Source organism: Myotis brandtii, unplaced genomic scaffold, assembly GCF_000412655.1.
Source record: "Myotis brandtii unplaced genomic scaffold, ASM41265v1 scaffold523, whole genome shotgun sequence".
In the NCBI taxonomy this organism is placed as follows: domain Eukaryota; kingdom Metazoa; phylum Chordata; class Mammalia; order Chiroptera; family Vespertilionidae; genus Myotis; species Myotis brandtii.
In genome coordinates, this window is record NW_005369902.1 from 1,230,376 (window position 1) to 1,241,988 (window position 11,613).

Sequence of the window (11,613 nt, forward strand, 5' to 3'; positions counted from 1 at the left end):
TTCCCCCCTCCTCCCCCGTGCCAATCACTGCTACGAGGACTTTCGCTGAGGTGCCCAAGGTCTCTGACATTTATGGTACCTGACTCCTTCCCACTTGCCCTATTGTAGAGCATCTGACAACCTAGGTCTGGCCATTCTGCTCTTTCCCTTGATACCCCAGTTTCTCCACGAGATGGGCATAAGCGAGGGGCCACAAAGTCACGCCAGCAGGAGCCAGGCAGGTGATCTGAAGGTGACGTGGACAGCTGTGAGGCTGTGGCAAACAGAAAACCTGTACAGAGGATTGAAACAAACAAAACTTCAGGAGCCAAACAAACCAAATGCAGGTTGGATTTGGCCCCAAGGTGTGACTGGAGAGACCTTCCAAAGTGAAGGCCTAGGCCGGGTCTTTCCTGGGACGGCCCATTCCCTTAGTGCCTGAGACACACAAAGGTTCGTAACTCCCAGGACGAGAGAGAGAGCTCAGAACTTGGAACAAACCTGGGAGAGACAAAGGGTAATTATGTTTCATTCTTTCAAAATCATATTCAAATGAATTACTCAATCACCCAGTTACATCAAAGTGCGGCACTGCAGCTACCTGAACAAGTCTTTCTGCCTCCCAATTCCAGATTCCTGGGAGAAAGCATTTCATAAGCCCCGTCCAGCATTGGTCCAGCCCTGGTCCAGCTGCTGTGGCCAAGAAGGGGCGGGATCATCGCAGCAACTGTGGCTGGGCGGTGGGTGGGTGAGAATGGGTGGGGCAGTTCTCATGGAGGCAGGGCTTGGGCTGAGCAAAAATCTATGTCAACATCTAAACTAACCTTCAGGATGAGTAGAATGTTCTAGGCCAGCGGTTCTCAACCTGTGGGTCGAGACCCCTTTGGGCAGGGGTCCTCAAACTACGGCCTGCGGGCCACATGTGGCCCACAGAAAACATTTATCCGGCCCGCCGGGTGTTTTTGCCGCTGCTGCCTGTTGCTGAATTTGTTCATAGTTTTTTTTAAAACTATAGTCTGGCCGTCCAACGGTCTGAGGGACAGTGAACTGGCCCCCTGTTTAAAAAGTTTGAGGACCCCTGCTTTTTGGGGTCGAACGACCCTTTCACAGGGGTCGCCTAAGACCATCGGAAAACACATATATAATTACATATTGTTTTTGTGATTAATCACTATGCTTTAATTATGTTCAGGTTGTAACAATGAAAATACATCTTGCATTACGATTCATAACAGTAGCAAAATTACAGTTATGAAGAAGCAACGAAAATAATTTTATGGTTGGGGGTCACCACAACATGAGGAACTGTATTAAAGGGTCGCGGCATTAGGAAGGTTGAGAACCACTGTTCTAGGCCATACGTATGCGTGGGTGAGGGGAGCGAGGTGGATGAGGCATAGAGTTCCAGGAGGAGCGAACAGAATGTGTTGAGATTGCAAATGGCTTTGTATGGAAGGAACTCAGAGGGCAAAGTCAGTCAGACCAAAGAGCGTAGATTTTCTTCTTGAGGGTCGTGGAGAGGATTCGATCTTGGACTCAAGAGACTTGCAAAGTGAACATCACTCTGGCTGCGGGCGGGGAGGACCAGTCGGGGAGCAGCAGAGCAGCAGCAGAGCCAGCTGGTGAGCTGTCCACCTGGTGAGAGGTGACGGTGCTCGCATGGCTGAGGAGTGCGTTCTCCTGGAGTGACAGCAGAAGGTCCAAGCCGGCTTCGGCCTACGCTGCCCTCCAAGCAATGAGCACCCCCAGTGGAGGAGCACCCCCAGGTGCCCATGCCCCCACCTGAAAACCGGTCTTTGACATCTGAGTGAGAACTTTTTTTTTAAAATATATTTTTTATTAATTTCAGAGAGGAAGGAAGAGGGAGAGAGAGATAGAAACATCAAAGATGAGAGAGAATCATTGATTAGCTGCCTCCTGTTCGCTCCCCACTGGGGATCGAGCCCATAACCTGGGCATGTGCCCTTGACTGGAATCGAACCTGGGACCCTTTAGTCCACAGGTCAACGCTCTATCCACTGACCCAAACGGGCTAGGGCAGTGAGGACTCTTGCTCCTCAAAGTGTGTCCTACTGACCAGCATCACATCGCTGATTGCTAGGAATGCAGACTCTCAGGCCCCACCCCAACCCACTGAGCCCACAGCTGCCCTGTAACAAGATCCTCAGGGACTCGTACACCGGTGAGAAAATGTCAAGGACTGTCCTCGGCCATTGCGTAACTCCCATGCAGTTCACTGGGCCTTTCCCACGGCTCCAGACGTCCCTGCCAGTGGCTTCCACTTGCTCAGGTGAGGCCTGGGCGCCCCCCTTCTGCCCCCGGGCTCTGGTATTGTTCCCCAAGCTGCCTGTGATCAGCCCACAGGCCCCTCAGTGGAACTGGGGGAATGTGTGTGTGCGGAATGCCCGTGCACAGACCTGAAAACCTTGCTAGCTTCCTACCACCACTCTCAGCCCTCCCCCTCCCACACCCCCATCTCACCGGCTGTCCGTTTGTCCTTTGCCTTTTTCTCTGCAGGAGATAGTGGACTGGTTCAATGCCCTCCGCGCAGCCCGTCTGCAATACCTAAAGGCGGCCTTTCCTGAGCTCCCAGAGTCTGAGGTGAGCTAACAGTGGACCCCAACTTCTGAGTCTCCTCTCTGCCACCTCCTCTCCTTGTCTGCTGACCTCGAAGACACTCAGAGGCCAGACTAGGTTGGTTTGTAGGCAAGACCTTGAGACTTGGGGTTGGGAACCTCCGAGGGCAACCAACGGCTTCCTCCTGGGGAGGCTGGGGGTAAGGGCCTCACCCGTAGCGAGGCGGCCTCCGAAAGGCAGGCCAGGCGCTCCCCTTCGGGTGTCAAAGGGCTCAGGATTCGGGCATTTCTTCCTGACCCGTTCCCCTCTACAAGGTGCACACGATCCCCACCACACTGCTTACAAAGTGCTTTAGAGCCCCTTTTATCTCGTAATTCCTTTGATCTCATAGTCCTGTAGCAGGCAGTGAGGTGGGGGTGACTGTTCCCATTTTGCTGATGAGACACTGAGTCCCAGGAAGGTCAAGTGGATAATCAGATGTGCTCTTCCCACGCTCACATCCCCCTTGCCCTTCATATTCTGGAAGGCAATTCCCCATTACAATTCTGGCAGGAAAATCTGCCTCCCATGGCCAAGGAGAGGGTGAGCCCTTGAACTTCGTGTTGATTGTCTCCAGCCGTCTGGGGCATCCTGTGCCTCTCTCAGGCTTGGCTGGGGAAGCGGGCTGTGTGGGGGGGAAGCGGGCTGTGTGGGGCAGAGGCTGCTGCCTGGAGCCAGGAGGCCTGGGCTCTCATGGATGCTCTGTGGCTGACCTGCTGTGTGACCCACGCAGGTCACACCACCTCTCTGCACACCTGTTTCCAGATCTGTAAGATGGCACTTCATCTAGGTCCATGGTCGGCAAACTGCGGCTCGCGAGCCACATGCGGCTTTTTGGCCCCTTGAGTGCGGCTCTTCTTAAGCCATAGGAGTAACCTAAGTAAGTTAATGACAATGTACCTACCTATATAGTTTAAGTTTAAAAAATTTGGCTCTCAAAAGAAATTTCAGTCGTTGTACTGTTGATATTTGGCTCTGTTGACTAATGAGTTTGCCGACCACTGAATTCTAGGTCATCTTCAGGGCCCCTCCTAGCTTCGAGGTGCTATGGTCGGGTGTTTAGTTTAGGCCCTACACTACGAGGATTTTGTAAGTGATGGGCTGTCTTATTCCAAACTGGTAGGTCCTCCTTGAAAACCTAAACGCTCCTTCATTCCAGACTTTTCAGGGAGCCAAGTGCCTGGGATGGGGGTCCACTCCAGGCCCAGTGATGCACCGAGATGGTGACCCTCTGAAAGCGGCCCCAGCCGCCTGGGTCAGGGTGCTCCGGGTCTGCAGACTCAGCACCCAGAACTGGCGAGTGCACGTTCCTGGGGGCAGGGTGCTGGGGTGCTGGCTGCTGACTGGAGAGCAGGGAAGGCAAAGTGCAGATGCTCGGCCGGCCGCCTGGATCTGAGCTGGTGCTCCAACTTTGCTGACCTCTGCAGAGGAAATTGGTCGTTGGCCAACATCCTCAATGTCCTCGCGCCTCCCTCATCTGCCATGACTACCCCTATGTGCCCATCTCCCCCTGCCTTTCCTCCACTATGTCTGTGTGAGGTCCTGGGCAGTCGCTTAGGCATCCAGATGCCAGGAGCCCGGGTGTCCTCGTGGGGTTTTGGTCCTGTGCTGAGGATGCATGGACTGAAGCCAGGGAAGCTGTGTTACTAGGGCAAGTCCCCTTACCTCTCTGAGCCTCAGCCTGCTCATCTGTCACCATGGGGACAACACCTACCTCCCAGGGCTATTGTGAGAATCGGGTGAGCCAAGGCATCTGAGGTACAGTGAACATACTCCATCCACGTGTCTTTCCTCCTGCGAGGTGTTTCCCTCGGCCTAGGCTGGCCCTGCCTCGGCTCAGGTTCAGACTGTTGAGCAGAAGGGACTCTGTTTTTTTCTGCAAATGAAGGGATTAAAGTCTATAGAATATGTTTTAGGGGAAGGGAAGTTGTATAGTTTATATTTTTGGGTTTGGCTCACAATTTTCTCCATTTCAGACTTCCTATTCCTATTCCCCAGACCTCACTTCCTCTTTGCCTCTGCCCTGGAGCTCTGGAAGCCCCCTTCCCCCCGCCCCAGAGGGCTGGGCTGTGGTCAGAAGCCCTAGGCTTGCCAGGTTGACCCCCTGGAGCACAGGAGTCAGCATCAACCCCTGGAGGTGTCTCTGGGGCAGCAGGGAAAGCTGCAAGGGACCCTGAAGATCACAGTCCTCCGTCTCCTGATTGCAGGGAGGGAAACAGGCTGGGAGGAGGCAGGGTTTACCAGGGAACACGGCTAGTTGAGGTCAGAACTGGAGCTAGAACCCAGGTCTCCTGACTCCTGGTCCAGAGCTTTCTCTACGTTCCCACTCTGCTGTCCCCTCCTTGGGGCCCTGTATCAGAATCCCCACCCATGACCAGGTCTTGGCCAGGGGCCCGATGAGAGGCGTGTTTATACTCTGGCATCACAGGAGGACCACGTGTGTCTGTCTGGTGTCCATCAGCCCTAGGTGTGAATCCCAGATCTCCATCCTCCCGGCAGGGTGACTTTGGGAGTACCCTTGACCACTGTACCATTATAGTGATAATTCCTACCACCTCACGGGGTGGCTGGGAATTGCTCCCAGAGCCTGATACACACTAGACCTATAGGGGACCCTTACAGGAGGGTTTCCTCAGAGCCTCGTCTGTATCCACCTCCTGGGGGGGTTCGGAGCATTCCTTAAGTTCTTCAACCAAGACTCAGCTGTGTTGGGAAGCCCCGCACACATCTGGCTCTGCTGAAATATTAATATTGCATCCACACCACGTTCCAAATATAACCCCGTGAACCACGCGCACACACATCCTTCCCCATTCCAGACTTCCCCTTTGTGGCCCAGCCAAGTTCAGTGGGGAGCGTGACCCCCGACCCCCCGGGCTGTGAGTCAGGGGGTCAGTGCGTGTCTCTTTTTCCCCAGCTCGTGCCCCTCATCACCAGGAACTACCTCAAACAAGGCTTCATGGAAAAGACTGGTCCAAAGGTACATTCTCCGGGTCCCTGGGGGCTTTCCTGGCCCCTGGCCCAGCGGGCAGGCGGGCAGAACGTGGGAAGTGGGACAAGGAGGGAAGTAGACCAATGTGTGTGAGTTCCCGGGGCCAAGGACCAAGGGGCCAGCTGGCCAGTGTTGCTGCAGGTGCCTCTCCCTATCACCGGGCATCCTCCCTCCTTATCAACACCACCCTCCACTGCTTTCCTCTTAACTCCCCTAAATGACCCTGCTCCTGGGAAAGCATCGCTGCAAGGGACTCCTTGGGGACCAGCTTTTGCCTTTTCCACAACCGTGCGCTCTGTGCTGGGGCCCTGCTGGGGCGTCCACGTGAGTCAGGGGCCGGAGATTAGCCTGAGAAGTCACAGCTGTGCACCATGCGTGGCACGTGGGCATGGCCCTCCCAGCACAAGCACCGCCTCTGCTCCCATTGCCAAACCAGTCCTAACCCCTCAGCGGCTGCTTCTTCCCACTTGCCCGTGAAGGAAAGGGAGGGCAGTGGAGGCTCCTGCTGCCCGAGGGCACCTCACACCCAGACAGCGTATTGGTAGGGCGAGGCTCAAAGTCAGCAGTCTGACTGGAGAGGGTGCGGTGGCGTGAGGAGAGAGAAAGGGGGGATGGAGGAGGAGAAGAGAAAAGGAAGGGGAAAGCAGGAGCTCCCTAAAGACACTCCCAAAGCGGCAGTATCCCAGGCTTTTTTTTTTTTTAAGGTGTGATATGTTGCCAGGATGGTTGTTAAAACTACCAGGAAAGCCCTAGCTGGTTTGGCTCAGTGGATAGAGCGTCCGCCTGCAGACTGAAGGGTCCTGGTTCGATTCAGGTCAAGAGCACATGCCCGGGTTGTAGGCTCGATCCCCAGTTGGGGGGTGTACAAGAGGCAGCGAAATAATGATTCTCTCTCATCATTGATGTTTTTATCTCTCTTTCCCTCTCCCTTCCTCTCTGAAATCAATAAAAATATATTAAAAACAAACAAACAAACAAAACTACCGGGAAAGGTGTTAAGCAATCAGTGTGAAAGGAAGCCTCCGTCAGCTTGAGAGCTAGTCAGAGGGTTGCACATTTTGTTTCCTTCTTTTTTAAAGATAATTTTTTAAATTGATTATATTGATTTCAGAGAGGAAGGGAGGGGGAGAGAGAGGTAGAAACATCAAGGATGAGAGAGAATCATTGATTGGCTGCCTCCTGCATGTCCCACACTGGGAGTCAAGCCCTGACCAAGCCCCGACCAGGAATCGAACCGCGACCTCCTGGCTCCTAGGTGGACACTCAACCCTGAGCCACGCCGGTTGGGCACGTTCCCTTCCTTCAGCAGCCAGTGCACAGCCCGTGGTTCTCGCCCCCATCCCCTGACCTGGGTTAGGCTTTGGCCAGGGCCAGGGCTCTCAGCATTGCTGAGCAGTAGCCATTTCTGATGTCCCCAGCTTCCTCTTTCTGAGACTCCTTGTCCACAGCCCGAGAAAGAGGAAAGCGCCTCTTCCAACGCCCAGCCGCACCTGCAGGCAGCAGGGTGACGCTGGCAGGGCCCAGGGCACAGCCTTCAGAGCTCCAGGGCCTCAGGGAGGGGCGCCGGGTGACTGCAGAGCGGGACCGGCCTGCTCCCCTGGCCTAGTCCAGCCTGGCCCTCTGACCTCTGTGCATCCCCGGCTCGGCCCCCCTGGCGCAAGGTTCCCTCTTTTGCAGCAGAGAGAACCTTTCAAGAAAAGGTGGTTTGCCCTGGACCCCCAGGAACGGAGGCTGCTCTATTACAAGAACCCACTGGTAAGAGCCCCTGCCGGCCCCGCCCCAGGTCACCTGAGAGGGAGGCGGGGTCAGTGCTGGTGGGGAGGCTGCAGGCTGGAGCAACCTGGCCAGGTCACAGCTCTACGTTGGCTTGTGTCTTAGTCATCTCTGCATGAAGCTGCTTCCCCCTCCCCCGCAGGAAGTCCCTTATGTGAATCCAAAATGCTGCCAATGTAGGCAAATGGGTGTTTTCCGTCCTCTCGTCTCCAGGGCCCATGTGTGACCAGAAGGCTGGGAAGTGCAGTGATTAGGAGGGAGGGCTCTAGAACTCAGCTGTCTGGGCTCCGGTTTCGGCCCTGCTACGTTTAGTGGTGTCCCTGGACAGAGTACTTAGCTCTCCGTGCCTCAGTTTCCTCCTCCTGAAAATAGGCTTAATAGCAGTGCCTTCCTGAGAGGTTGCCATGAGGATTGCATGAGGCACCATCTGTAAAGCACTGGTGTTCTTGGGGCTTAGTTAGCTCTCCATAAATACTAAGTATCATCTTCTAAAAAAATTAATCTTCTTAAAGACTTTTTAAAAAATTGATTTTAGAGAAAGAGGAAGGGGTAGTGGGGAGAGAGAGAGTGAGAGGAGAGAAACACCGATTTGTCCCACTTATTTATGCATTCTTGTATGTGCCCTGACCGGGGATCAAACCCGGAACCTTGGTGTATCAGGACAATGCTCTAACCAGCTGAGCGATACTAAATACCATCTGAACAGATGATGCGTGTGATTTCTCTTACAGTTTCAGCCGTTCAGATTCTGGGTCCCACCTCGCCAAAGTTCCCAGTAGAGACCTGCCCACCACCTCTTTCTAAAAGAGAGTTTGGGGGCCGTCACGGCTGCAGGGGGCCCCTGTGCCCCAGGTGTGACCTCTGATGACCCTGTGGCCTCTATTTCCAGGACGCCTTTGACCTGGGCCAGGTGTTTCTCGGGAGCCGGGAGCAGGGGTACGAGGTGTCCGAAGGCCTGCCCAAGAACGTCCAAGGAAACCGCTGGAAAGCCGGCCTCACCATCGTCACCCCTGAGCGCAGGTTCCTCTTCACCTGCCCCAGCGAGAAGGAGCAGGGCGAGTGGCTGGAGAGTTTCCGGGATGTGCTCTCCCGTCCCTTGACATCCTTCAACCTCCTCAGTAAGACGCAGGGCCTGGGATTGTGCTTTTGGCCAAAGGCAGCGGGCAGACAGCGGCTTCTTCACGTGGGTCGGCTCTGAGCCCTGAGACCGGGGTCATGGCTCCTGACTTTCGCCTTTTCTATTCTCTTCCTGCCAAAGAACAGAACAGACAGGGGACATGATTCCCAGCAGCCCTCTCTGTCCACGCTAAGGTCCTCCTCCAGGCGCCCTTCCCCGGTAGCATCTGGAGTTTGTCCTGGCAGAACCCGGTCCAGGGGCCCAGCAGCCTCCCTCTCTCTTCCTCCAGCTCCCTTCCCTAAGTCCCTTTCCTCGTGAGAAAAGCCCTGCCTGTTACTATCAGCGAAGGTCACACCCTGGGGCAGCTTCCAGGGTTCTCTTTTTAATTTTTTGTTTTTATTTATTGAGAGAGAGAGAGAGAGAGAGAGAGAGAGAGAGAGAGATTTGTTGTTCCACGTATTCATGTATTCATAGGTTGATTCTTATTTGTGCCCTGACTGGGGAATTTTTTGTTTTTATTTATTGAGAGAGAGAGAGACAGAGACATTTGTTGTTCCACGTATTCATAGGTTGATTCTTATTTGTGCCCTGACTGGGGATCGAACCCGCAACCTTGGCATATTGGGATGACACGCTAACCAGCTGAGCCACCCGGCCAGGGCCCTGCTCCCAGGATTTGGGATTCCTCCCCACTCACAGAGGGAAGGCTGTTTTTAGTGTCCTTTCCTCTGGGTCCTCCTCCTGTCTGCCCTTCTCCTGCTCCCCCCTGCACCCCAGAGGTGTCACATGCAGGCTTCCCTGCCTGCCAACAGCCCTGTGAATAAAGGGGAGATGTTCTGAGCTAGAGCAGGAACCTTCTGGCCCAGGGCCTGGCTTCTGGGGCCCAAGGGGAAGTTCTGTGTTTGGAAAAGTACAGACTGAGAAAGTGACCCCATATGGCCCCTTGGGAGAAACCCTTGTGCCCTTTGAGTCTGACCAGTGTAAACACAAACTCGCTTCACTTTCCAAACTCTCTGAGCAAAGTGCCTCTGAAACAGACGCAGAAGTGGCTTGGGAAGCACCTCAGCGGGTGCTTTCTTGTCGCCGTGGCCTGTGTGTCTGCGTCTCTCTGTTTCTGTGTTTCTCACTCTCCGCTTTTCTCTTCTTCTCGGGGTGCCTGTCCCCTCTGTCTCTCACCTTTTTTTAAAAAAATATATTTTTTATCGATTTCAGAGAGGAAGAGAGGGAGAGAGAGATAGAAACATCTCTGATGAGAATCATTGATCGGCTGCCTCCCGCACTCCCCACACTGGGGATTGAGCCTGCAACCTGGACATGTGCCCTTGACCGGAATCAAACCCGGGACCCTTCAGTCTGCAGGCCGATGCTCTATCCACTGAGCCAAACTGGCTAGGGTTCCAGCTCTTTTTTAAATTCTGGTCCCCCCTGCCGTGCGCTGTTCCTTCCAGCCTGTAGGACTGCATGGGCACGGCCACCCCCTCATCCCTCTTCTTTTCCCCTTGCAGCTGCATCAACAGAGAGTGGCCACAGCAGCAGGTGACCCGCTGGCCAAGGAACTGGCTGGCCACGGGCCATGGGAGCTCTTGGTGGGAAGGAGACGTTCTCAGCTCGGCCTTGGTTACCCAGCAGGAGCGCCCCGTAGTTGGCAGCCATCACTGGCAGTGAACTCTGCCACGACTAAAGCTTTGGCCTTTACCCACCAAATACTAAGTACCATCTTCTAAAAAAATTAATCTTCTTAAAGACTCACCACGGCCCAGTCTTAAGGCCCAGGACATCTCCAGTGAAGGCACTGCAATGGGAAGGCACCCACAGCATCACTCAAGTGGCACGCTGGCCCCAAAACAGTTTAATCTGACTCAACCATGAGGAAATAGACAAATCTATTCTGTGAAACAGCTGGTCTGGACTCCTCAGTGTCAACATCGTGACAGAGAGAGTGGTGTGCGAACTGTTCTAGTTACAGGCGACTAGAGAGCAACGCCAGGCAATGTGTGATTCTGGATTGGATCCTGGATTTAAAAAAAAAAAACAGCACAAAGGACATAAATTTGAATATGGATGTGTATTAGCCAACAGTATTATAAGACTGTGATAATGATGTATTTGTGGAGGAGAATGCTCTTGTTCTTAGGGGATATGCATTGAAGTGGCCAGGAGTAAAATATAACAATTTTCAGTCTACAACTGACTCAGCAAAAAATAACTATGTGTACATGTATATGTAGAGTATATGCATATATACATATATGTGCTATATATATGGAAGAAGACAGGGAGCACATACATGTCTCTCTGGGGAGAGAGACAGAGCTGCTATGTAAAATGTTAGCAACTGATGAATCTAGATCAGCAGTTTTCAACCTTTTTCATCTTTTGGCACACATACACTAATTACTAAAATTGTGTGACACACCAAAACATAGATTATTCTTTTTGTCCCAGCTGGTGTGGCTCAGTTGGTTAGACGTCATCATGGGCACCAAGTTGCCAGTTCAATTCCCAGTCAGGGCACGTGCCTGGGTTGTGGGCTTGATCCCCAATAGGGGGTGTGCAGAAGGTAGTGGATTGATGTTTCACTCTCACATCAATGTTTCTCTCCCTCTCCCTTCCTCTCTCTCTCTTAAAAAAAATCAATTAAAACCCCCCCACATATTATACTTTTTACTGATCTGACCAAAACAAGGTATAATTTTGATTCATTCACATCGGAAGACTATTACTGTGTGGGCTGTTGTCATTTTTTTTTATTTGACTATCTAAGGGAAAAGAGATCAGTGCCCCTGACCAAATAGTCAAGTATTGCATGTTTTAATTTTTTTTTTTTTTTGCGGCACATGGGTTGAAAGTTGCTGATGTAGATGAAGTATAGATAGGTTTGTATTGCCCTGTTCATGTCAACGTTCTATAGATTTGAGTGTTCAGCCCAGCCAGTGTGCCTCAGTGGTTGAGTATTGAGCCATGAATCAAGAGGTTACCAGATTCCCATGTTTCTCTCTCATCAATTTTTTAAAAACATATATTTTATTGACTTTTTACAGAGAGGAAGGGAGAGAGATAGTCAGAAACATCGATGAGAGAGAAACATCGATCAGCTGCCTCCTGCACATCTCCTACTGGGGATGTGCCCGCAACC

The 11,613-nt window shown here is 52.8% G+C and overlaps 1 protein-coding gene across 3 annotated transcripts in view; it reads left to right on the forward strand.

Moving 5' to 3' along the window:
• The window catches only part of ADAP2 (ArfGAP with dual PH domains 2), a 24,187-nt gene extending 13,523 nt beyond the window's left edge, over nucleotides 1–10,664 (forward strand). For 2 of the 3 annotated variants that reach the window (XM_014548873.1, XM_014548872.1), the window contains 5 exons: nucleotides 2,497–2,580; nucleotides 5,513–5,575; nucleotides 7,265–7,342; nucleotides 9,983–10,188; nucleotides 10,221–10,664. In XM_014548873.1, coding sequence (XP_014404359.1) covers nucleotides 2,497–2,580; nucleotides 5,513–5,575; nucleotides 7,265–7,342; nucleotides 9,983–10,188; nucleotides 10,221–10,335 — 546 coding nt within the window. In that variant the 3' untranslated portion in view covers nucleotides 10,336–10,664. Of the gene's footprint in view, nucleotides 1–2,496; nucleotides 2,581–5,512; nucleotides 5,576–7,264; nucleotides 7,343–8,249; nucleotides 8,479–9,982; nucleotides 10,189–10,220 lie in introns of those variants that run through there. The other variant, XM_005877610.2, reaches the window with a different exon arrangement.
• Nucleotides 10,665–11,613: the final 949 nt, after the last annotated feature.